The sequence below is a fragment of the Bubalus kerabau genome, chromosome 10 (genome assembly GCF_029407905.1).
Source record: "Bubalus kerabau isolate K-KA32 ecotype Philippines breed swamp buffalo chromosome 10, PCC_UOA_SB_1v2, whole genome shotgun sequence".
In the NCBI taxonomy this organism is placed as follows: domain Eukaryota; kingdom Metazoa; phylum Chordata; class Mammalia; order Artiodactyla; family Bovidae; genus Bubalus; species Bubalus kerabau.
Window position 1 is genome coordinate 48,446,300 of NC_073633.1, and position 25,308 is coordinate 48,471,607.

At 37.2% G+C, this 25,308-nt stretch overlaps 1 protein-coding gene across 1 annotated transcript in view; it reads right to left on the bottom strand.

The window, feature by feature from the left end:
* Positions 1 to 1,033: 1,033 nt before the first annotated feature.
* Positions 1,034 to 25,308, bottom strand: part of SAV1 (salvador family WW domain containing protein 1) — a 29,665-nt gene continuing 5,390 nt past the window's right edge. Inside the window, exons 3-5 of the mRNA XM_055537595.1 lie at positions 15,051 to 15,321; positions 11,634 to 11,777; positions 1,034 to 2,446 (exon numbers count right to left, since the gene is read on the bottom strand). Of these exons, the coding sequence (XP_055393570.1) occupies positions 2,245 to 2,446; positions 11,634 to 11,777; positions 15,051 to 15,321 (617 nt within the window). The 3' untranslated portion in view covers positions 1,034 to 2,244. The remainder of the gene's footprint in view (positions 2,447 to 11,633; positions 11,778 to 15,050; positions 15,322 to 25,308) is intronic.

The window sequence follows — 25,308 nt, forward strand, 5'->3', positions numbered from 1 at the left end:
ATACTACTACTGGGTTATAGTTAAACCATGTAGTAATATTACTCCACATTTGGATATGCTCATTTAATTTCTACAGAAGAATTTTTAAATTATTTCACATATGCATTTGTTAAAACATAGTTCAATAGGCTTGATTCAACCTATACCATCTTACATATACCATTAGCTTTTATTATAAAAGACATCTAAGAGAGCTTTTCAGTTGCTTTATCAGAAACTATATATTGCTTCTTTTATATTATTGTTTAATATAGAATATAAACCTCGATCAAAAATGCACAAAAAAATCACTTTGTATATGTATTTGAGTTTCACTGCATTGTATATTTTTTCATTTGGTACACAAAGATATGTATTCATCATAGGTTTATTCTTTTAACATGTGAACTATTATTAAAGTTTACTCTGGTTCCTAAGATTAAAAACAACTGAATTTGGAAATGTTTGGGAGGTGCTGATACAGAAGAGGAAAAGTTTCTATCTCTTTTTTAAATTCAAAATGCATTTTCTTTAATGTTGACACCATTACAGATTTAGCTTTTCATTTTAACATATGTATGCTGATCCCTTTTAGGTACCTTCCAGTTCTTTTAAACCAGTGATTCTATATTTCTAATTTAGTAATTTCTAATTACTAAAATCTGTAGTGGAATTTCATACTTGTTAGAGGGTAAAAATGTGCAGTAATGAAAGAAAAAAAAAAGTAATGCCTCTTATCCAGGAGCTCTAAAACAAAGTAATTTATAACTTTCTTAGAAATAGCTAAGCTTTAGTTAAATGAAATGGTAATATTAAGTAAAGAATAAAGATGGAAAAGTATGTGAGAGTTCCTAAGATATATAAGCTCACATCTTAGCCAAGTTTGATCACATGGTCTGAGAAATAACTTTTCCCACTGATAAAGTTCCACTGGCCTATTTTCATTTTTGGATACCCCTTTCATTCTGCTTCCTTTGCCTATGGGCCTGCTGAATGGAAAAGTAGAACCTTTGTAAGCATTATGCATAAAACACGGACTCAAATGCAACACATTTAGTTTCCACAAAAATATATTTAATAAGCTTGTTATATAAAATCAAACATTTAACATTTTCAACATTTTATCAATAATTCATATTCATCGATATCTAACTAGCAGTACTTTATATTTTGAAAGATTACCTAAACTAAAAATTTATTTACATATTTACAACACATGTAAATATAACTGAACAGCTATTTCAACAAGTGTTGAAATTCACAGAATTGTAGAGATTTATAGGCTAGCTGTGCCATAAATTTGCCTGCAGTCAAATGTACTGTGCTAGTTATCAACAGTGTCTTAATAACTACTAAACCAAAAGGCAAATAAGTTCGGAGGAAAATGCCAGCTTTTAAACTTCTGTGACAAACTCTTAGAAGATTACAAAATACATACAGTCAATTTAATGACTAAGATTTCTTAATGAATCCCTGATTGTCATTTTTGGCAGCTCAACCCAGTCATTTAGGATGGCAGCATGCTATGCTGTTGGGAAGCGACCTCAGTCTTATCAGAACCATGTTACTAAATGCCCTAAGAGCCCTGGCCCAAAGGAAGGAAGTAACATTAGCAACTCTTGAGTACTGTACACAACTTTCCCACACAGGCTGGAGCCTTTTACCTAAATTTATCTCTGAAATATTACAGGTCCTTCACCCTTTCATACCAAAAAAATATTTTCCCAACATGTTTTAAAACAGTTCTTTACAGCTGGGGGCAGGGAAGAGTAACCCTATATATTATATATAAAAATGTATCACAATAAAGGTTCCAAGTCCTGTTTTGTTTTGAACTACACAATGGTAATACTTAAACCATCCAATTCCAGACAATATTCCATACTACAGCAGTAAACGCTTTTTAAATACTGCATACATTATCTCTTTCTCTGTTTTTTAAAGAAAGGTACTACTATTGTGACAGTTTACCAACTGATCATTTCCTGTTTAATATCTGGTTAAATGACATCTGTCTCCATCAAGAATATGCAAAGCAGTTTTCAGATATACAGCATTTAGAGTGTCATTGTTGGCCCTTAAAATGATAAACTCATTTTTTCTCAATAAAATAATATTTTTAATAACAAAATACATGTAAAATTAGAACTTTATAATTTCCAAAAAGTAAGCTGCCTTTATTAACCAAAGTATTTGCAGTTTTTTAATCTGTGAAAATATTTTAAAGCCCTTATAAAACTTAAATTTTGTTTTTAAAAAATTAACTTAAAAATTCTTGCCATGTTGCTGGGCATACCACTGCTGTCTCTGCTTACGATTTTCCAACTCTGTGAGAAGAGCCTGTCTGTAGGCTTCATACATTTTAACAATCTGTTCCAGTTCTTTCATGAAAAGCAACTTTAGCATTCCCTGGTATGTGTCCAGGTCAGCCAGCTGAAAGAGTTCCCACTTCAGAATATGGTCATATCTGTTTTAAAACACAATCAGACATATGTTCACACCATATACATAAATATATATTTATATTAGTAAATTGGTCTATTTTATAAGTATCAATTTTACTATAATTAATAAACCACAAACTTCAATTAAAAATAACCAAGTTATTATCTGCTAGTTAAATACACTTTTTTAGGAAGAGGAAAAATCTGCTAATATTACTTCATTTCAATTTAAAAATACCTATTTTGTTCATCTTATGTATCAGTTATTCTAATATTAACACTAGGTAATAGTGAACACTGATTTCAAATCACTGTGGTTCTGTAATTTTGAAGAACACATTTCATGCTGTTTTTAAGTTCATCCAAAGTTAACTGTCAGGAAGGTAAGAATACTTTAGACCACACTGTCCCTCAAAGAACAGTACAAAAAAATACGCAAGATCATTTGTGTCATTAGTGTTGATAAAGCTTTTTGAGGTATACTGTCCACTATAGCAAACAAGGAACTAAGCAGGTAAACAAATGAAAAGGAACCATCATTAGTGGGCTGCATAATCCTGAGGCTGAGTATACGCTATTACAAACAACAACAAAAAACAGAAAAACTCAAGCCGAAAGGAAAGAACAGCTCTTTTCAGAATGAGAATAAAGACTGTAGAAGACTGCATGATATGGGGATGGACTCATGTAAGTTTACATTTATATACATTTCAGAAGGCTTTTGGTCCCTTTTCAAAGGTAAGTACATCACATACTGAGACGAAGTATACAACAATCTATTAAATGGTAATTTACACTTTGCATTGAAAGGGACCTGAAGACAGCATTCTAATCCAATTATCTTATTTTATGGATGAAACCTATAGAGGTGTGTATGTATATACGTGTGTATGTGTGTGTGTGTGTGTATATGTGTATATATGTGTGTGTGTGTATGTATATATATATATAGTTGTTCAGTGACTAAAAGATCAGAAAGGTAGAAAACTATAGGGACCAAGATGTACGAGAATAATAGTTCTGAATGATTAATACCTACTGAGACTAGAAAAAGAACTACAGCAAGGCATATACCTATATATTTCTCAAATCATACTGCAGAACAGACAGGAAAGAACTTTAACTGTAAATTCTAATAAATTTATTCTTAATAATTTATAACATTTCCTACCCAATGATTCTTTGGTAACTAATTTATCATCTTATTCCAAGGGGACCATATAATTTTTTTTTTAAAAGGGAAACAGCAAACAAACATAGAGCAGCCACTATGAGCCACGTACTGTGCTTGGCATGTTGACATACATTTCTATACAACTTGGGTATGTGTACCAGAATACCAGAAGCACAAAATCACAAGGTAAATATAGTTTGGACCCCAAATTTATTAATTTAATTAATGAGCACTGCAAATTTACTAACAGATAAACTTAGCAGAAAGCTAAGTTTATAAAAAATAAGTTATAAAAAATAAGTTATATTCTCTTTAGAGGGAAACTCCAACTGTTGGCCAAACTGGGAGACATACTACAAAAAATACTGAGTCTTCATTAAGAAACTATTTGCCAACTATTTGCCAAATTGGAGAAATACTACAAAAAATACAAAGTCTCCATGAAGAAACAGTTGTAAGGTGGTGTTTCCTAGAACCTCTGCCATTCATGTAGCTTAAGATTTCACTTATTTGTTTGAAACAAATTCATAATTCCTAACAACAACAAAAACCCTTGATCTCCTTAAGTCTGAATTCCATAGCTAAGGGGCATTTCAGCAATGTCTACTGATTCAAGATGCTTAAATTTATGCCAGGTGAACTATAAGCATGTTAAAGCTCATTCATCATCTGGATACTTTACAGAAAGAAAAAGGAAGGAGAAGAATAAATATGGTAATATTAGAAAATATCAAACTTGTTTTTAAGACATGTTTGGGCTTCCCTCGTGGCTCAGTGGTAAAGGACCCACCTGCCAATGGAGGCAATGTGGGTTTGATCCCTGGGTTGGGAAGATCCCATGGAGAAGGAAACAGCAACCCACTTAAATACTCTTGTCTAGGAAATCCAATGGACAGAAGAGCCTGGCAGGCTATAGTCTATGGAGTCGTAAAAGAGTCAGACCCAATTTGCAACTAAACAACATCATTCTGTATACACACTCAAGTTTTTATAAAGAAAAAAGCTTCAGATAACTTTCTGACTTCCCAATCTCAGCATTTGGCATCAAGAATAGGATTTTGTGTAGAAGCAAGAAAATCAAGAGTACTTAGTGAAAATACTCTGGGAAGAGGAAAAAGCACTCTAAAGAAAACCATAAATGATAAAAGTATGCAATCTGTCAATTTCCATTCCAAATCCTTGCCCCTGCTATTTCTGTATAGTGACTTCCCTCTGCCTATGCCTGCTATTTAATTTTTTAAAGAAAAAAAAAAATGTAATTCCTATTCTTAATGAGCCAAATAACCTGCTTCAGTTTAACTTTTGGCCACTATACTCTGTACAGGTAAATCATTCAGAAAATAGGATGTAAACTACTCCAGTATCCTTTTCTTTTGCTATATTTTACCTACATCAGTATTCTATTCAAACGGTACTATAAATAGCCTATATACACAAATAGCAATTGCTGTAATGCTACCAAAATACCTTGTTCACACACCAGTGGATGCTGCCTTCAGGAGCCCAGAAAGTACTGCTATTCCAGGCCCCAGGTATGGTATATAGCCCCAGTTCCCTGTGCTTGCCTTATGTAACAGTATGCCCACTCCCTTTCCTCCTATACCCAGAAGTGAGTCAACAGTGACACTGCAGGATCATAGACACAGGAATAAAATAGTCTGTGCCACAAACTATTGGGGACTGGGGTGGGGGCATGTGAGGAATAACAAAGTAAACATGTTCCTGATGTTATTTTTCCTGTTAAAGATTAAATCTTTTAATATTCTCCTATAGTTCAGCTTGCTGACAATTACGTGATACATTACAGACTTCTATGATCAAACTTAGAAACCTAACTTTACTAAAACTAATAAATGATTAGAATATTATCTGTTCTAAGCCAGTTCTAGAAGTATATACAAACATTACTTTGGTAAGTTACTGCTAGAGATAGAATTAAAGCACTTTAGAAAGCTAGTTGATGTCCATTGTTTGTTAAAGAAGAAGAAGAAACAAGCTAATTTTTTGGCTAAAACCTCTGGGATGAGATAAGTAATTGATTCTCCATTATCTAATTCATAGATAACAACTCATCTTTTGTTGACAGACAATATTAACCACTTCTAATCCTCTTCAGAAAAGGTTTCTAGACCTCTTGTTTTAAGCAGTAAAGGAATACTTGCTCCTTTACTGCTTAAACAGGACTTATAAATAAACTCTTCTCACTGGCCCATTCTGGGAAAGTTCTGATCTATTTGAAAAAAGTTTAAGTGGTTAATTTCCTATAGTTTTATAGCTAGTTCAAAGAACCAGAGTTGAAAGAGACTGTAACCTTTGGAAGTTTGTGTTTTTTTTTTCCATAAGAACCAAAGCATTCCATTTAAGTACTATCTTTTTCCCCTCAATAGGAAAGCTTTTTAGCTATTTCTAACAATTGCTATAGAGCAGAAATAACAATATAGAAAGAATAACCCTGCTCAATCTTATCAACTCCCAGAAACAACAAATGTCAACAGGCACATATTCTTCCAAACTTAGGGAAACAGAAATATATGTACACGTTATATATGACAGGATCAGCATATGAACAAAGGCTATATGCAGCAGTAGTCAGTGCTATCAAGACTGAAAGAAGAGAGGGAAAAGGGGAAGACGAGTCTACCATCTCTCCTCATCCCATTTCTACACTATATGGATTGTAAGATAGAGGCTTCTGGAGGTGAGCTCAGACACCAAACCTTAACTTCTATGGATAAATGTCTACAGAATTTCAAATCAAATAAAAACCAGACTTGTGACAAACACTGTTTATACTTTGTAGAATAATATCTATAATTAGAACCTATTTAAACATTACACTTAACAAGGCTTAGATTTGACTTACAGAGGAAAAAACTGATCCTTTTAGACCAAAACCTTGAAATATCATCTTACCTCCTCATCAGGCCACATATCAACAGCCATGAATTTACAAACTGAGAAGACTGAAATGGACGTAAGGGAATGTTTATGTTGGCCAAAAATAAATAAATCATAGTAAATGACCACCCCAACCAGTTAAGACTTGAAGAAGCTGAAGTTGAACAGTTCTATGAAGATCTACAAGACCTTCTAGAAGTAACGCCCAAAAAAGATGTCCTTTTCATTATAGGGGACTGGAATGCAAAAGTAGGAAGTCAAGAAACTCCTGGAGTAACAGGCGAATTTGGCCTTGGAGTACAAAATGAAGCAGGGCAAAGGCTAATAGAGTTCTGCCAAGAGAATGCACTGGTCATAGCAAACACCCTCTCCCAACAACACAAGAGAAGACTCTACACATGGACATCACCAGATGGTCAACAGCGAAATCAGATTGATTATTTCTTTGCAGCCAAAGATGGAGAATTCTTTTCTATACAGTTGGCAAAAACAAGACCAGGAGCTGACTGTGGCTTAGATCATGAACTCCTTATTGCCAAATTCAGACTGAAATTGAAGAAAGTGGAGAAAACCACTAGACCATTCAAGTATGACCTAAATCAAATCCCTTATGACTCTACAGTGGAAGTGAGAACTAGACTTAAGGGACTAGATCTGATAGAGTGCCTGATGAACTATAGACGGAGGTTCATGACATTGTATAGGAGACAGGAATTAAGACCATCCCCAAGAAAAAGAAATGCAAAAAAAGCAAAATGGTTGTCTGAGGAGGCCTTACAAATAGCTGTGAAAAGGGAAGTGAAAAGCAAAGGGGAAAAGGAAAGATATACCCATTTGAATGCCGAGTTCCAAAGAATTGGAAGGACAGAGAAGAAAGCCTTCCTCAGCGATCAATGCAAAGAAATAGAGGAAAACAACAGAATGGGGAAGACTAGAGATCTCTTCAAGAAAATTAGAGATACCAAGGGAACATTTCATGCAAAGATGGGCTCAATAAAGGACAGAAATAGTAGGGACCTAAAGGAAATGGCAACCCACTCCAGTATTCTTGCCTGGAGAATCCCAGGGAAAGAGGAGCCTAGTGGGCTGCCGTCTATGGGGTCTCACAGAGTTGGACACGACTGAAGCGACTTAGCAGCAGTAGCACCAGCAACAGAAGCAGAAGATATTAAGAGGTGGCAAAATACACAAAACACACACACACACACAGAAGTCGCTCAGTCGTGTCCGACTCTTTGCGACCCCATGGATTGTAGCCCACCAGGCTCCTCGGTCCATGGGATTTTCCAGGCATGAATACTGGAGTGGGTTGCCCTTTCCTTCGCCAGGGGATCTTCCTGACCCAGGGATCAAACCCGAGTCTCCCACATTGTAGGCAGACGCTTTACCGTCTGAGCTACCAGAGAAGCCCATCAAAAACACAGAAGAATAGTAGTAAGTTTCAAAAGGATGTCAGTTGAGATCTTTTATAGATAAAATCACAAAAGAACTGTACAAAAAAGATCTTCACAACCCAGATAATCATGATGGTGTGATCACTCACCTAGACCCAGACATCCTGGAATGTGAAGTCAAGTGGGCCTTAGAAAGCATCACTACGAACAAAGCTAGTGGAGGTGATGGAATTCCAGTGGAGCTATTTCAAATCCTGAAAGATGATGCTATGAAAGTGCCGCACTCAAATTGCCAGCAAATTTGGAAAACTCAGCAGTGGCCACAGGACTGGAAAAGGTCAGTTTTCATCCCAATCCCAAAGAAAGGCAATGCCAAAGAATGTTCAAACTACCGCACAATTGCACTCATCTCACACGCTAGTAAAGTAATGCTTAAAATTCTCCAAGCCAGGCTTCAGCAATATGTGAACCGTGAACTTCCTGATGTTCAAGCTGGTTTTAGAAAAGGCAGAGGAACCAGAGATCAAATTGCTAACATCTGCTGGATCATCAAAAAAGCAAGAGAGTTCCAGAAAAGCATCTATTTCTGCTTTATTGACTATGTCAAAGCCTTTGATGGTGTGCATCATAATAAACTGTGGAAAATTCTGAAAGAGATGGGAATACCAGACCACCTGATCTGCCTCCTGAGAAATCTGTATGCAGGTCAGGAAGCAACAATTAGAACTGGACATGGAACAACAGACTGGTTCCAAATAGGAAAAGGAGTTCGTCAAGGAGGTATATTGTCACCCTACTTATTTAATATGCAGAGTACATCATGAGAAATGCTGGGCTGGAAGAAGCACAAGCTGGAATCAAGATTGCCGGGAGAAATATCAATAACCTCAGATATGCAGATGACACTACCCTTATGGCAGAAAGCGAATAAGAACTAAAGAGCCTATTGATGAAAGTGAAAGAGGAGAGTGGAAAAGTTGGCTTAAAGCTCAACATTCAGAAAACGAAGATCATGGCATCCAGTCCCATCACTTCATGGCAAACAGATGGGGAAACAGTGGAAACAGTGGCTGACTTTATTTTTCTGGGCTCCAAAATCACTGCAGTTGGTGACTGCAGCCATGAGATTAAAAGACGCTTACTCCTTGGAAGGAAAGTTATGATCAACCTAGATAGCATATTCAAAAGCAGAGATTACTTTGCCAACAAAGGTTCGTCTAGTCAAGGCTATGGTTTTTCCAATGGTCATGTATGGATGTGAGAGCTGGACTATACAGAAAGCTGAGTGCTGAAGAATTGATGCTTTTGAACTGTGGTGTTGGAGAAGACTCTTGAGAGTCCCTTGGACTGCAAGGAGATCCAACCAGTCCTTCCTAAAGGAGATCAGTCTGGGTGTTCATTGGAAGGACTGATGTTGAAGCTGAAACTCCAATACTTTGGCCACCTGATGCAAAGAGCTGACTCACTGGAAAAGACCCCGATGCTGGGAAAGATTGAGGGCAGGAGGAGAAGGGAACCACAGAGGATGAGATGGTTGGATGGCATCACTGACTCGATGGACATGGGTTTGGGTGGACTCCAGGAGTTGGTGATAGACAGGGAGGCCTGGCATGCTGTGTTTCATGGGGTCACAGAGAGTCGGACATGACTGAGCAACTGAATTGAACTGAATTCCAAATTCATTGTGTAATCATTCTAATTATCCTAAACTTTCTAAAACTCTTCTTTGGCCTATTTTATGCTGAGAGTTTGGTTTTTGAAATGCAAAAGAGTAAGGCTACAAAATGTTACCTTATATAATTTTCAACAGCTCTACACATGCAATTATTATATGTAAAATACCTAGCAAAGTACCAGAAATTTAATACTTAATAAATTATAATAATTATTAAATAAGAAAACAACAACAAAAGTTAAGAGTATGAACTTTGGAATTAGAGATAAAAGTTTGAAATCTACCACTTAATATATGTATGATCTTAGCATAGACTAAGTTATTTTCAGCTATAAAATAGGTTTGGGGAAGATTATATGAGAGAACATATCTGAAAGTTTAGCACAGGATGGTTCAGGAAACAATGCATTATCATTAACTATTTATAATACTTTCAAACATCCCCTTTTCTGAAATCACAGCACTTTGTATATATCAGTCACTGATCTTTATCACACTGGATTAAATCTGAGTGCTTCTGTCTTCCAAGAGAGCTCTCTGAGGCAAATATTTCATTTATTCATGATTATATTGAACAGTGCCTCGTGTGCTCAGTCACTTCAGTCACGTCTGAGTCTTTGGGACTCCATGGACCAAAACCATTAGGCTTCTCTGTCCATGGAATTTTCCCACCAAGAATACTGGAATGGGTTGCCATGCCCTCTTCCAGGGGATCTTTCTGACCCAGGGGCTGAACCCACATATCTTGCATCTCCTGCATCAGGAGGCAGATTCTTTACCACTGCACCACCTGGGAAGCCCTGAACATTGCCTGCTGCTGCTGCTGCTAAGTCACTTCAGTCGTGTCTGACTCTGTGCGACCCCAGAGACGGCAGCCCACCAGGCTCCACCGTCCCTGGGATTCTCCAGGCAAGAACACTGGAGTGGATTGCCATTTCCTTCTCCAATGCATGAAAGTGAAAAAATAAAGTGAAGTTGCTCAGTCGTATCTGACTCCTAGCGACCCCATGGACTGCAGCCTTCCAGGCTCCTCCATCCATGGGATTTTCCAGGCAAAAGTACTGGAGTGGGGTGCCATTGCCTTCTCCGAACATTGCCTACTATCCTACAAATATCCTCAATGAGCCTAGCAAACTCATAGCCATCTTTAAAAACTAGCCCCATATATTTCCCTTTTGGGGGCAGCTTTCCTTGCTCACTCATAATAATGATAAACTACTACTAAGGCTTACTCAAGTCAGCTGCTGTACCATTCTGCATAATCACTTAAGCTTCACTACATTAAGTAAGGTAGATAAAATTACTATCCTCTATGTTTCAGTAGAGTAAAAACACTTAGAACTAAGTTCAGTAACTTGCCCAAGGTCACTCAGTTAGTAGGTAATGGAGACAGAAATCACACTTTCCTTCCAGACAGTTTCCTTCCTGACTGATCTTAACCACTATCCTATACCTTTAGTGCAAAAATAACAGTCATCATTTACTGAGGGTTCTTTTAATGTGCAAGACACTGTAACACATATTTTAGATGCATTATTTTACTGAATACTTAATAAACTTAAGAGTAGATACTATTACTATCTCCAATTAACAGAGGACAAAACTAAGTTAAGCACCCTGCCCAGAGTAACAAAGCTAAGGTATCAGTGAACACATATCATCTCATCCCAGAACCTAAGTCACCACACGTATTTCCTCACCACCCTTGGGTCCTGCTTGGTTTCACCTATGTACCTAGGACTTAACCAGGTCCTTCCTTTTATCACAAGGCATTGTATCACTTATTTGCAAGTTATCCTACCCGTATGAGAATGTAAGCTTTTCACTGCATCTCTATGTAATAGCCTAGGTCTACACATTAACAGAAAGTGAAGATGCAATAAATGTTTGTAAAACTTCTATTTCTAGTCAATGACTTTTAAACTTTATAAGCTGTGATATCCCTTTTTAAAATAAAACCCCAATATCATTGAGAAAAAACACAGTGCTGTGTGGTTTAAGCAGCCCAGAGACTCCCTTCAGACTTCCACTCACCCCACAACAAAAATCTGTGCTGTAAATTCACTTACTTCACAGGGGCTCGAGCATAAACCTGAAGCCAGTCAGGAATTTCTGCAGTATGATAAGGATTTGCAGGTACCAGAAGGGACTGATTTCTTTCGGTTTGCTGTGGCTGGTATGTAACAGGAGGAGGTTGATCATACCGAGGTACACTAAGGAAACAGAATCAATGTGCATTAGGATAATGGCCCTAAATAAAACAAGAAGTATAAGAATACTATTTGTTTTTCAAAGTGCCTCTTGCCCAAACTTCTACCACCTTTTTTTTTTTTAAAACTATACTATAGGGAAAGTAAAATTCACCTTCTCTTGGAAACTTATAGGTCATTAGTGATATATAGAGAAATTAAAAGACGCTTACTCCTTGGAAGGAAGTTATGACCAACCTAGATAGCATATTCAAAAGCAGAGACATTACTTTGCCAACAAAGGTCCGGCTGGTCAAGGCTATGGTTTTTCCAGTGGTCATATATGGATGTGAAAGTTGGACTGTGAAGAAAGCTGAGAGCCGAAGAATTGATGCTTTTGAACTGTGGTGTTGGAGAAGACTCTTGAGAGTCCCTTGGACTTAGAGGAGATCCAACCAGTCCATCCTAAAGGAGATCAGTCCTGGGTGATCTTTGGAAGGACTGATGCTAAAGCTGAAACCCAGTACTTTGGCTACCTCATGTGAAGAGTTGACTCACTGGAAAAGACTCTGATGCTGGGAAGGATTGAGGGCAGGAGAAGGGGACAACAGAGGATGAGATGGCTGGATGGCATCACTGACTCGATGGACAGGAGTTTGGGTGAACTCTGGCAGTTGGTGATGACAGGGAGGCCTGGCGTGCTGCAGTTCATGGGGTCTCAAACAGTTGGACACGACTGAGCGACTGAAGTGAACTGAAGCTAATCTTTACATATTTTTAAGAGGTTTTTTCTGGCTGATATTTATTCTTTTCAAGGGCAATGTCAAAGGAGGCTATAAAAGAATTCAGAGCTAAGTTATAACCTTTATAAGGAGGCTTAAAACTAGAATCATAAATTTTAGTAATAACTAAGTAATTAGCTATAAATTTATATTGGAAAAGGTGATAATTTTTCTCAAAGTTAAGAATGGATATTTTCTTTCTCCTTTAGGTTGCAAAGGGGGTATGGAATAGATGTTAAAGTAGTAATGAGTACTGTGCTTGAACTATCCACCTAACTATACCACTTCCTTTCCACTTTTACAACCTTACAAGAGCATAAGGGAGTTAGAGCTGATTAAAGTCTGTTTTAAATCAGAGACTTTAAAATAAAAAAGGCCACATTTTCAATTATTTCTAACAGCCTATACGTGTTGGGGGAAGGAGGGAGAACAGCAAGGTGGGATGAGAGCTGTTCATGGGAAAATGCTAAGGAAAGCTTGAAGGTTCAAGGAACCACTTGAAGGTGAAAGACTGAATTCTGAGAGAGCAAACTGGCCTATTCCAGACTTGGAGACAAAACTGGAAGAGCCTACCTCCAAACATAAATGTTTATGTGTATATCAGAAAAGGTCATTCCAGTACTAAACTAGGACTAAAGTGTAAGTGTTGGATTACACTGTAGTCAACAATTTAAAGATCAGTGTGCAAATGGTACTGAATTTTATCTTCAACTCTTTCATAAATAGGTGCAAAGTGAAATATTCCTTGATAGCACAGTTGGATGGGAAAGAATAGAATTGGGAAAGAACTGAGGCTTTGAAGTCAAACTGGCCACTTACAAGTTGTGTGAATGTAGACGGAATACTGCTTCTCTTCTCTAAACTTTAGCCTCCTGATTTGTATAACTGGAATAAATTCATACCAGAGATGACTGTTCTAAGGATTAAATGGCCTAGTATAATAAAGAGTTATGTATAAGGATTGCATAATACAGACAATCAAATAGCTACTAATACTACCTATCTGAGATTAAAGGTGTTTACTCTCTCCTTTTTAAAGTCTACAGAGCTGCTGAGAAAGGCAAACTGTAAAACTGCTTTGTAAACTATTAAATTCTACAATATAAGATTAATGATGACAAACAGAAAACTAAGCTCACTATACACTCAAATTTTTCTATGGACCAGAAAGTCTGCATTTGGTGACATCAAACTGTAACCACATTTTGCTGTCTTTTTTTTTTGGCAGGGAAGGGGGCACATTTCTATCATTTTCTATCATTTATTCATTCAACAAACATCTACCTGTGTGAATTTCTGTGTTTGGTGCTGGAGACACAGCAGTAAATAAGTGGGACTCATCCCTGCCCTTGGCTAAGAATTGTGATCAGGTGGGAGGGACAACTGACAAATCATCCCCATGTCACAGGCCTGAAAACAGAAGCCTAGGAGAGTGGCAGCAGCCTGCCTGAGATGGTGGGGACAGCAGGCAGTGGGGCCAGAGCCTGGCGAATGCAGAGTGCTGAATCTGGCTCTTCTGAAGTGATAACAAGTCACTTGTTCAATGAACACTGAATGAGCGCCACTAAATGGAATCACTGGAAAAAACCTGCTTTTTGAAGTTGAATTAATAAATCCAAACATATAAAATGATTAAAACAACACAATAATGATAAAGCTTAGTTTTCTGGGTGATAATATTAAAATGCATTTTCAAAATAATTATAATGGTTCTAAAAAATGCAAAAGTATGCTCTAACCAAACATCTGTGCTCTGCTAGATGATACTAAGCAACAGCTATCAACATGCTGATGATATTCTACCCATTTTTAATTTTACGGCTCAGTTCTTGAGAGCTCAATGTTGTTAACTGCAAACATTTACAATTTCATTACTTAATAGTTTATGTACTTTGAAATCCAGTGTGTATTTTACATCTATAACCCATCTCCACTTGGATTAATCATTTTCAAGTGCTCAACAGCCATATCTGACAACTGGCTACAGAATTCAAAGGCTAGAAGTCTAGCTATCAGTGAAATCTACTGATAGGCCAGCATCAGTCAGAATAACCCAAAAGATCACTGGCTATATTTATCAAACAGATCTGAGATGTTCTGTACAGTTTCAATTTTTGCTTTCTTACCTGGCAACAGTTAAGAAACAGAACATAAAATATCTGTAAACTGAATAAACAACAAGACATCATTATAATTCAAAAGTAGAGTCTACACATTCAAAGGTAGGTCTGTATTTTAAAAGAAATTTAAATGTAAAAAGATAAGTATTTTATTTATTTCAATCTCTGGATATCTTTAATAAAAACATTCTGGCATATTAAAACAGAACCTGATCATAAGAATATTGATCCTGTTTTATTAAAGTCATTCATTACTAAACATAAGTCCAGAAGCTGTGAAAGATAAAGTTTTCAAATCAAACATCAGGACACCTTTCTCTTTGATGAACATGTAAGTTCAAAATCTAACATTAGACAATCTCCAAACAAAAGGGTTAAAATAGTCAGTACTCTACCTTGGAGCACAAGGATGCCTATATTGAGCCTTTTTATTTGTGTGATCTACATAATAGGTTCCAAATTCTGATGACTCAACTCGTTCCCATCCTGGAGGAAGTCCTTCTCGCTCAAGAGGATGGCTCCAATGAGTTGTATTTGTGTTGTGATCTATGTAATATTTCCTCCCTCTCATTGTCCAGTCCACAGACCAGCCAGGAGGAAGGGGTAAATCTTCAGAACCATGGTTAGCTAAATTTCCTAATGATGTAGCAGCAACTCTCCCAATACCTGAGAGGAAAAAGAGAAGAAACAGAACAGTTATTATAGCTAAAAGATATACCATATGAAAAACTCAAAACTATCCAAATTATATACTCTCCCATTAAAAATCATGATTTTTACTGTTAGAAATAAAATTTTTCTTAAAACTAGTCAATGTTGCTGCTGCTGCTGCTAAGTTGCTTCAATCATGTCCGACTCTGTGCGACCCCAGAGATGGCAGCCCACCAGGTTCCCCTGTCCCTGGGATTCTCCAGGCAAGAACACTGGAGTGGGTTGCCATTTCCTTCTCCAATGCTAAAGTGAAAGTGAAAAGTGAAAGTGAAGTCACTCAGTCGTGTCCGACTCCTAGCGACCCCATGGACTGCAGCCTACCAGGCTCCTCCATCCATGGGATTTTCCAGGCAAGGGTACTGGAGTGGGGTGCCATTGCCTTCTCCGAGTCAATGTTACTGTTATTTAATTATAAAAGGAGAAAGAAAAAAACTAGAATCTATGAAATTAGGCTCTTTAGGTTGATGCTTCCATCACCAGACCATACAAATATTTAATTACTAATAAAGCTAATTAGGCATGTATACTGCTAAGGAAAGTGAGGAAAAGAAAAATTCATCTCATTCAAGAGTTAAGATTTGACATTTCATCTAAAACAGCAAAAATGAACTTGTAAAACTATTCCTAGTTTGTGATTTCTTAAAAATAGTATGGCTAAAAAACAAATAATCTGGCTGTACCATAAAACTATTAAGGAATTTTATCAAGTATAAGGTAAACATACAAAATCAATTAAATATTTTTATATTAGTAACTGAAAACAAATTATACCACTTATAATAGCTCCAAAAATTTAAATATTTACATATCAAACAAAAAACTGCAGGCTCAGTATGCTGACAACTACAAAACACTCATGAAAGAAATGAAATGGATGTGGTCAAGATGGTGGAGTAGGAAGACCCTGAACGCATCTCCCATGGGCACACCAAAAATACAACTACTAATATTCACAGAGCAACTACTGATAAGAACAACCAGAATCCAGCAGAAAAGATCTTCTACAACTAAAAATATAAAGAAGGAACCACAAGATGGGAAGGAAAGGTGGAAATGCAATATAGTCAAGACCCTTACCCCCAGGTGGGCAACCCACAAACAGGAGAATAATTTTAACTGTAGAGATTCTCCCCAAGGGGCAAGGGATCTGAATCCCACATTGGGCTTCCTCATCAGGAAGACAAGCCCCCAGAACTTCCAGCTTTGTAGGCCAGCAGTGCTCTCTTTCAGGTGAACCAGTGGGCTGTAAGAAATAAAGACTCCACTCTTAAATGGTGCACACAAAATCTCACACACTCTGGGACCCAGGACAGAAGCAATAATTTGAAAGGGGCATGGGTCAGACCCACCAGCTAATTTTGGAGAGCCTCCCAGAGAGGCAGGCGGAAACTGGGGACACACACTTGTGGCCGATGTTTCAGGAGTTTGTTCTATTTCAAGGCCACTGGTGCTGGTAAGTGTCATTTTGGAATCTTCCTTTTAACTTATTAGCAAAAGGACCTGGCCGTGCCCACCAGTCTATGGGCGCCAATACTGGGACACCTCAGGCCAAGTCAAGCAAGTAACCCAGCTGGGACACAGCCCACTTACCAGCAGGTCTCTTATGCCCTGAGTCTCGCAACGACACGTCTCTGTCCACCAGAGGGCCTAGGACCCAGGCCCACACACCAGTATACAAGCACTGGTCCTGGAATCCCCAGCAGCGGCATCGGAACCTGGCTCCAGCCACCAGTGGGCTGGCACTAGCCTCAGGACCAGCCTCACCCACCATCAGTTTCAGATGTAACACTATAAAACTCGCAGGAGATAAAATAGGCAATACATTCTTCAACACAAGTTGTAGCAGTATTTTCTTAGATCAGTCTCCTAAAGCCAAAAAAAAAAAAAAAATAAAAGCAAAAATAAATGGGACCTGATCAAACTTGAAAGCTTTTTGCACAGCAAAGGAAATCATGAACACAATGAAAATAACCCCATAGAACAGAAAATATTTGCAAATGCTGCAGTCAACAAGGGGTTAATATCCAAAACATATGAACAACGGATACAACTCAGTATTAAAACAAACAACCCACCCAACCAAAAAATGGACAGAAGATCTAAATAGATATTTCTCCAAAAAAGACATTCAGATGGCCAACGGGCACATGAAAAGATGCTCAATATCGCTAATTGTTAGAGAAATGCAAATCAAAAGTACAATGAGACATCAATTCACACTGGCCAGAATCATCATTTTGAAGTCCATGAACAGTAAGTGCTGGAAAGTATGTGGAGAAAAGGGAACTCTCTTACACTGCTGGGACTGTAAACTGATGCAGCCACTAAGGAAAACAGCATGGAGGTTCCTTAAAAAAATAAAAATACAGTTGCCATATGATCCAGTAATCCCATTCCTGGGCATATACCTGGAAAAGAGGAAAACTCTAACTGGAAAAGATATAAGCACCACAATGTTCATAGCAGCACTATTTATAATACTCAACATGGAAGCAACCCAAGTGTCCATCAATAGACAACTGGCTTGAAAAGATATGGTGTGTGTGTATATATATATATGTGTACATGCATAAGGCATGTATACATGTATAAAACACACACAATGGAATGTTATTTAACCCTAAAAAAGAATGAAATATTTCCATTTACAGCAACACATGGATGGACCTAGAGAATACTATTAGTGAAGTCAGTCAGAAAGAGAAAGACAAATACTATATGATGTCATTTATTTGTGGAATCTAAAAAATAATACAAATGAATCTACACACAAAAACCAAAACAGACCCACAAACATAGAAAACAAACTTATGTTTACCAAAATGGGAGAGGAGGAAAAATTAGGAGTATGGGATTAACAGACACAAATTATTATACATAAATTAGATGAGTAAGAAGGATTTACTATATAGCACAGCAAATTATGGCTCAGTGGTAAAGAATCCGCCTGCCAATGTAGGAGACATGGGTTCAGTTCCTGGGTTGGGAAGATCCCCTGGAGAAGGAAATAGCAATTCACTCCAGAATTCTTGCCTGGGAAATCCCACGGACAGAGAAGCCTGAAGGGCTACAGTCTAAGGGTCGCAAAAGAGTCAGACATGACTTAGTGGCTAAACAACAACAACAACAACAACAGGAAGTCCTACCCAGGATCTTGTAATAACCTATAATGGAACACAACTGCAAACAACAAATTACTATGCTATACTCCTGAAATAAACACAATATTGTAAATCAACTGTATTTCCATTAAAAAAAAAAGAGAGAGAGAGGTAAAATCCCTAGATCTAATATATATATACACCAAGACTGCCAAAAGCAGATGGGGTAGAAGAACAGTAAAGAAAGAAGTGGAAATAAGAACAGAGTACTGTGAAAAACTACTTAGCCCAACACACTATCCAACCCTTTTCCCTACTCAATCCCCTACCTCTCTAGCAACTACAGCAGCCAATTTCAAATAATTGGCAGAGAAAAACCCAAATTATTCAATAACATATAATAAGGACAGCATAACATCAGAACTGTACAAAAAAGATCTTAACGACCCAGATAATCACAATGGTGTGATCACTGACCTAGAGCCAGACATCCTGGAATGTGAAGTCAAGTGGGCCTTAGAAAGCATCACTACGAACAAAGCTAGTGGAGGTGATGGAATTCCAGTTGAGCTATTTCAAATCCTGAAAGATGATGCTGTAAAAGTGCTGCACTCAATATGCCAGCAAATTTGGAAAACTCAGCAGTGGCCACAGGACTGGAAAAGGTCAGTTTTCATCCCAATCCCAAAGAAAGGCAATGCCAAAGAATGTTCAAACTACCGCACAATTGCACTCATCTCACACGCTAGTAAAGCAATGCTCAAAATTCTCCAAGCCAGGCTTCAGCAATATGTGAACCGTGAACTTCCTGATGTTCAAGCTGGTTTTAGAAAAGGCAGAGGTACCAGAGATCAAATTGCCAACATCCGCTGGATCATGGAAAAAGCAAGAGAGGTCCAGAAAAACATCTATTTCTGCTTTATTGACAATGCCAAAGCCTCTGACTGTGTGGATCACAATAAATTGTGGAAAATTCTGAAAGAGATGGGAGTATCAGACCACCTGATCTGCCTCTTGAGAAATCTGTATGCAGGTCAGGAAGCAACAGTTAGAACTGGACATGGAACAACAGACTGGTTCCAAATAGGAAAAGGAGTACGTCAAGGCTGTATATTGTCACCTTGTTTATTTAACTTATATGCAGAATACATCATGAGAAACGCTGGACTGGAAGAAACACAAGCTGGAATCAAGATTGCCGGGAGAAATATCAATAACCTCAGATATGCAGATGACACCACCCTTATGGCAGAAAGTGAAGAGGAACTCAAAAGCCTCTTGATGAAGGTGAAAGTGGAGAGTGAAAAAGTTGGCTTAAAGCTCAACATTCAGAAAACGAAGATCATGGCATCCAGTCCCACCACTTCATGGGAAATAGATGGGGAAACAGTGGAAACAGTGTCAGACTTTATTTTTCTGGGCTCTAAAATCACCACAGATGGTGACTGCAGCCATGAAATTAAAAGACGCTTACTCCTTGGAAGGAAAGTTATGACCAACCTAGATAGCATATTCAAAAGCAAAGACATTACTTTGCCAACAAAGGTCCATCTAGTCAAGGCTATGGTTTTTCCTGTGGTCATGTATGGATGTGAGAGTTGGACTGTGAAGAAGGCTGAGCAACAAAGAATTGATGCTTTTGAACTGTGGTGTTGGAGAAGACTCTTGAGAGTTCCTTGGACTGCAAGGAGATCCAACCAGTCCATTCTGAAGGAGATCAGCCCCGGGATTTCTTTGGAAGGAATGATGCTAAAGCTGAAACTCCAGTACTTTGGCCACCTCATGCGAAGAGTTGATTCATTGGAAAAGACTCTGATGCTGGAAGGGATTGGGGGCAGGAGGAGAAGGGGACGACAGAGGATGAGATGGCTGGATGGCATCACTGACTCGATGGAAGTGAGTCTGAGTGAACTCCGGGAGTTGGTGATGGACAGGGAGGCCTGGCATGCTGCGGTTCATGGGGTCGCAAAGAGTTGGACACGACTGAGCGACTGATCTGATCTGATCTGATCTGAACATCAATTTCTGTAAGAAAAATTGAAGCGGCAAAAAGGTGCAAAACTTATGAAAAAGAACATTCAAAAAAATGTTGAGCCAAAGCAGAGAAAAAAATGAAATTAAATATTCTGCCACTGCCATAAATTGAAAAATGAATGAAGCAATCAACTCCCTGGAGGAAGATCAAAAAGAAGAAAAACAAGAGCCTCAAAAAACAGATGTTAAAAAAATCAGAGATAATAGGTGTGCTTAGGGAAAGAATGATGAAGACAAAAACTGGAAGAATAAACATGTAGTGTTCGTTACAGTAAGAAACCTGGCAACTCTTAACCAAGTGCTTAAGATTAACATCACCAATAATGTCATAACGAGATCATGTATCTCCTTTATATGACATGATGAAGACACTTCACCTCTGGTATTCTTTTCATAAACCAATATGCCCAGTCTAATCATGAGAAAAACATCAGACAAAATGCAAATCGAGGGACAGTCTACAAAACATCTGACAAGTATTTCTCAAAACTTGTCAAGGTCATTAAGAGCAAGAAAAGACTAAGAAGTTGTTCTAGACCAAAGAACACTAAGGAGATATGACAACTAAATGTAATGAGGTACTCTGCACTGGATCCTGTAAAAGAAAATGACATTAATGAAAAAACTGGTGAAATTCAAATAAAACATGATGTTTTATTTCTTAAAAATTCTTGAGTTCATGAAGATACTAAAAAGAAAAACTTATTGGTTACCTCCAGAGGCAGTTAGGCAATTATTCTGAAAAACATAAGTAAAGGGAAAAGTCCAGCATGTTTCCTGTCTTATATGAATACCCAAAATACTAACAAAGGAATAATTAATTAAGCAAAGTTCTTCACTATAGAACTCTTCTTTACAGAATTCCAACCAATAAAGAAATGACAACCTTAGAATATCACTACTTGCAACAGCTAATGAAATATGGATCTAGCCAATAATCAATACTGACTTCCAAATCACTAGGTGAAAAGCTGACAGAGAATATCATGATGGATGAATTGGGATGGCATCGGATCCCATGATCAATCTTAACATCACAAAAAGAGAAATCAGTCATTATGTGTCTCTGGATCTGATGCAACAGAATACATAACATCTCCTATGAAGTACTCTGGCAGAAAGGAAAATGCAAGAAAGAAAACAAAATCACTCTTGCTGAGTACCCTTTGGGAAGAAAATCATATATTTCTAAAACATATGGTGACTATAAGACAAAACAAAGCTAACACGCCTTCTGGTAAAGCTGACTTTGGCTTCTGCCATTTGCAACTGGACATTTAGTAAGTGTAGCTTAAGCAACTTCAGTACTTAAAGAGAAAATATTTAAACAGAAAAGAAATAAGCCAACGTATTAAAGACATGCACATAGGAAATATCTACAATCATACTGTTTAAGCACGCAACAGCTTTACACTTTTGCAAACTTCCATCACGAAAGATGTTGTAGTACTAGTCACAACCAAGGATGGCAATTTTTAGAAAGAATTATAGATTCATTGGAAAAGACCCTGATGCTGGGAAAGACTGAGGGCAGGAGGAAAAAGGGGCAATAGAGGATGAGATGGTTGTATGGCATCATCAACACAATGCACATGAGTCTGAGCAAACTCCAAGAGATAATGAAGGACAGGGAAGCCTGGAGTGCTGCAGTTCATGGGGTCATAAAGAGTGGGACACAACTTAGCAACTTAACAACAACACAGTTAATTCAATGTATTCAAATTGAGTTATTGATAAGAACCATAACATTATGACCCAAAAGAGGTCCCTCTGGAACTATAAAGTATGTATATATAATATATATTATATATATATAGAGAGAGAACTATATAAATAGATTTCTAAATGATGCATTAAAAACAAAAAGCTATTATAGTAATTAAAAACCATACAGGCTTGGAGAGTATTAAAGTCTTGACAGTTTTATCCATTTAGTCAATCCTAATTTCTATATACTGAACTTGCCTAAATTTAGAAACATATGCACTGTTACATGTAAACAATAGTAGGTACCAAAAACCAGATTTTTTAAACTATGATAAACTTGAAATTTATATTTAGAAGAAACACAAAGACCTCCCTATAAAACTTCTTGTGTCCAGGAACTAAACCTTGACAGGTTGATAGGGGAGCCATGAAGTCCAGCAAATCCCAAGTAGGCTCATCACCTTTACCAATACCATGTGAAACCATGATTCCTAACCTTTTAGGAGCTAGCTATAAACAGTTTTAGTTTCATGACAAACCCCCACTCCTACTTTCTGAAGCTGCCATATGCACTAAAATTTTTTCAAACTATTATTTGCATAATTCTATAAAACCTATTGGGAGATGAATGTACAGTACAAAAGGACTGGACATCACCTATCTACAACATAAAACATTATCAGTAATATCTGTAGCTCTGTGCCTGTGCTCAGCTGCATCCAAGTCTATGTGACCCCATGGACTGTAGCCTGCCAGGCTCCTCTGTCCATGGGATTTTTCAGACAAGAATACTGGAGTGGGTTGCCATTTTCTACTCCAGGGGATCTGACCCAGGGACTGAACCCATGTCTGCTGCATCTCATGCACTGGCAGGCATGAAATGGAATCTGGAATCCTAATGAAGGTTACGAGCTCCAAGATAATACTAAACATTACATCCCATGTTACAATCAAGATGTTGGTAAGAAATTATACGGATTAAACAAAGCCCACTGCCTTTTTCCTCCTCTCCAAATAAGTACAAGTAAAACTGTGCCCCTAAGGATTATTACCACATCCTCAAAAGAAGATTAGGGTTAACTAATAATTATGCATTTCCTGGAGTAAACACAACTCCAGTATTTTGTTTGGTAAAGCCTGAACCTTTTTAATTGGATGTTTATAACTTGATTTCTTTAGCTGTCTTTAAAAATAATATTTAAAAGTTTGATACTTAAAATTGCATAGAACTAAATTATTCAGGCGCAAAACAAAGGAATTCAATTTGCCTTTAGTATTCCAACTAAAGACTTCCTGTTAACAGCAGAATTCCTTTCTTTGGCACATACAGTAACTGCCTGATTGGTATGTAGGCCAAAATGTTAAAGGTCAAATTTCACAGCTAAATGTAGAACGTCCTGGCCCCAAAACCCTTTAAGATATTATACAACTTGTTTTTTTTTGTACTTCTGCTAACTACAATAAGATGAAATTAACCCTTGAGACAAGGTGTTTCCTAAAAGTTTAATAACTAATTAGCAGGAATTACTACTCTCAGGGCTTCCATTGTGGCTCAGATGGTCAAGTCACAAAACTTTTCTTCCATACCTTTTTTATGCTTATTACATTAGTAACAGCAATCAAAATTTAAAACCTGTGAAAATAAATCTGTCTAGAACACATCCTTACTCTCCCACAAACTTACTTTCTCCTTTCCATTTATTCAAATTTCTTGAACTCTCTCCAGCATATGAAAATACAGTAAGTTTCAAGTCTTTTCAAGATGAATTCAAGAAATTTCCAGCTACTGTCTCATATTCAGACTTTTTCCCTCTGGAAAAGACAGCCATTAGGCTTTTCTATTTGGTTAATAATAGGTTATTAATCCTCCCCTGCCACTTAAGTGACTCCTGCAAAGTAGTACCATTTTTATCTCTGAAAGGTATAATACTAATCTTATTGTCCTGGTACAAATTAATGTTAAGTGAAATTTCTTAAGCATGTACCACTGCTGCAATGAATACAAATCTTTTTTAAAATAACATTCTTTAATTTGAAAAAATATCCAATTAACTTTTATTTATTTCTAAGATATAATTGGGAAAAGTTGTTTTAAAGTCTGTCATTAAAATTACAAGAACTGTATCAGATTGCATAAGTAGGATCCTAAGATGGGATCAGTAGAAATTTAGTTTTTACAGTATTTACGCAATACTTTTCAAGTCAGAATTTTAAAATATTTTAAATTGTTATCAGATTTTAACTGGGTATCACTAATTTCTTCACACTTTAGGCATAAAAGTGTCATGAGCTATCAGTGATGTCTGCAACATAAATATATATGGGAAAGGTAAATATACATGGGGAAGGTAAATGTGAAGAACAACAATCTTTATTAATGATAAACTGATTGCTATAAAGCTATTATTTTTAGGACAGACTTGAAATCTGTAGATCCATTCACTTATATCAACCATTTATTTTTTACAGCACCTCCTATACAGACAGGTGGTTTGCTAATCCTATCTGACTCTTTTCTTCTTCCCTTCATCCCTCCATAACCATCAGTGGCCAAGGCCATTCAATACAGATGTGTCCCACTTCTCCCCTTTCCAAATGATCCCAGACTAGGTCAGGTCCTCACTAACATTTAAAATAATGGGACTTCCCTGATGGTCTAGTGGCTAATAGTCCCAAGGCAGAGGACCAGAGTTCAATCCTTGATCAGGGACCTAGATCTCACATGCCACAACTTAAGAGTTCTCATGGTGCAACTGACATCCAGTGCAAATAATTAAAATATTAACCATAAGACATGCACCAAATGGAAAATTACAGGGCACTGAAACACCACATAAATAGTGCTTAACATTAAGAAACTCATTCAAGTAAAAAAGCAGGTATATGAAACTGTATACCTGGATATACAGGTATACAGTTGGGTATAATTACAACACTGTTTAAAAAACAAAAAGAATGTCATGCAAAAAAATGAACAAGAACAAAATAACTAAATACAAAGAACCTCTGGTATCATGAGTGCTTTGCCTTTACTTTTCTGCACTTTGCAAATTTCCTGTAACAAGCAGGTATTACTCCAAAAAAATTTATAAAAATGAAC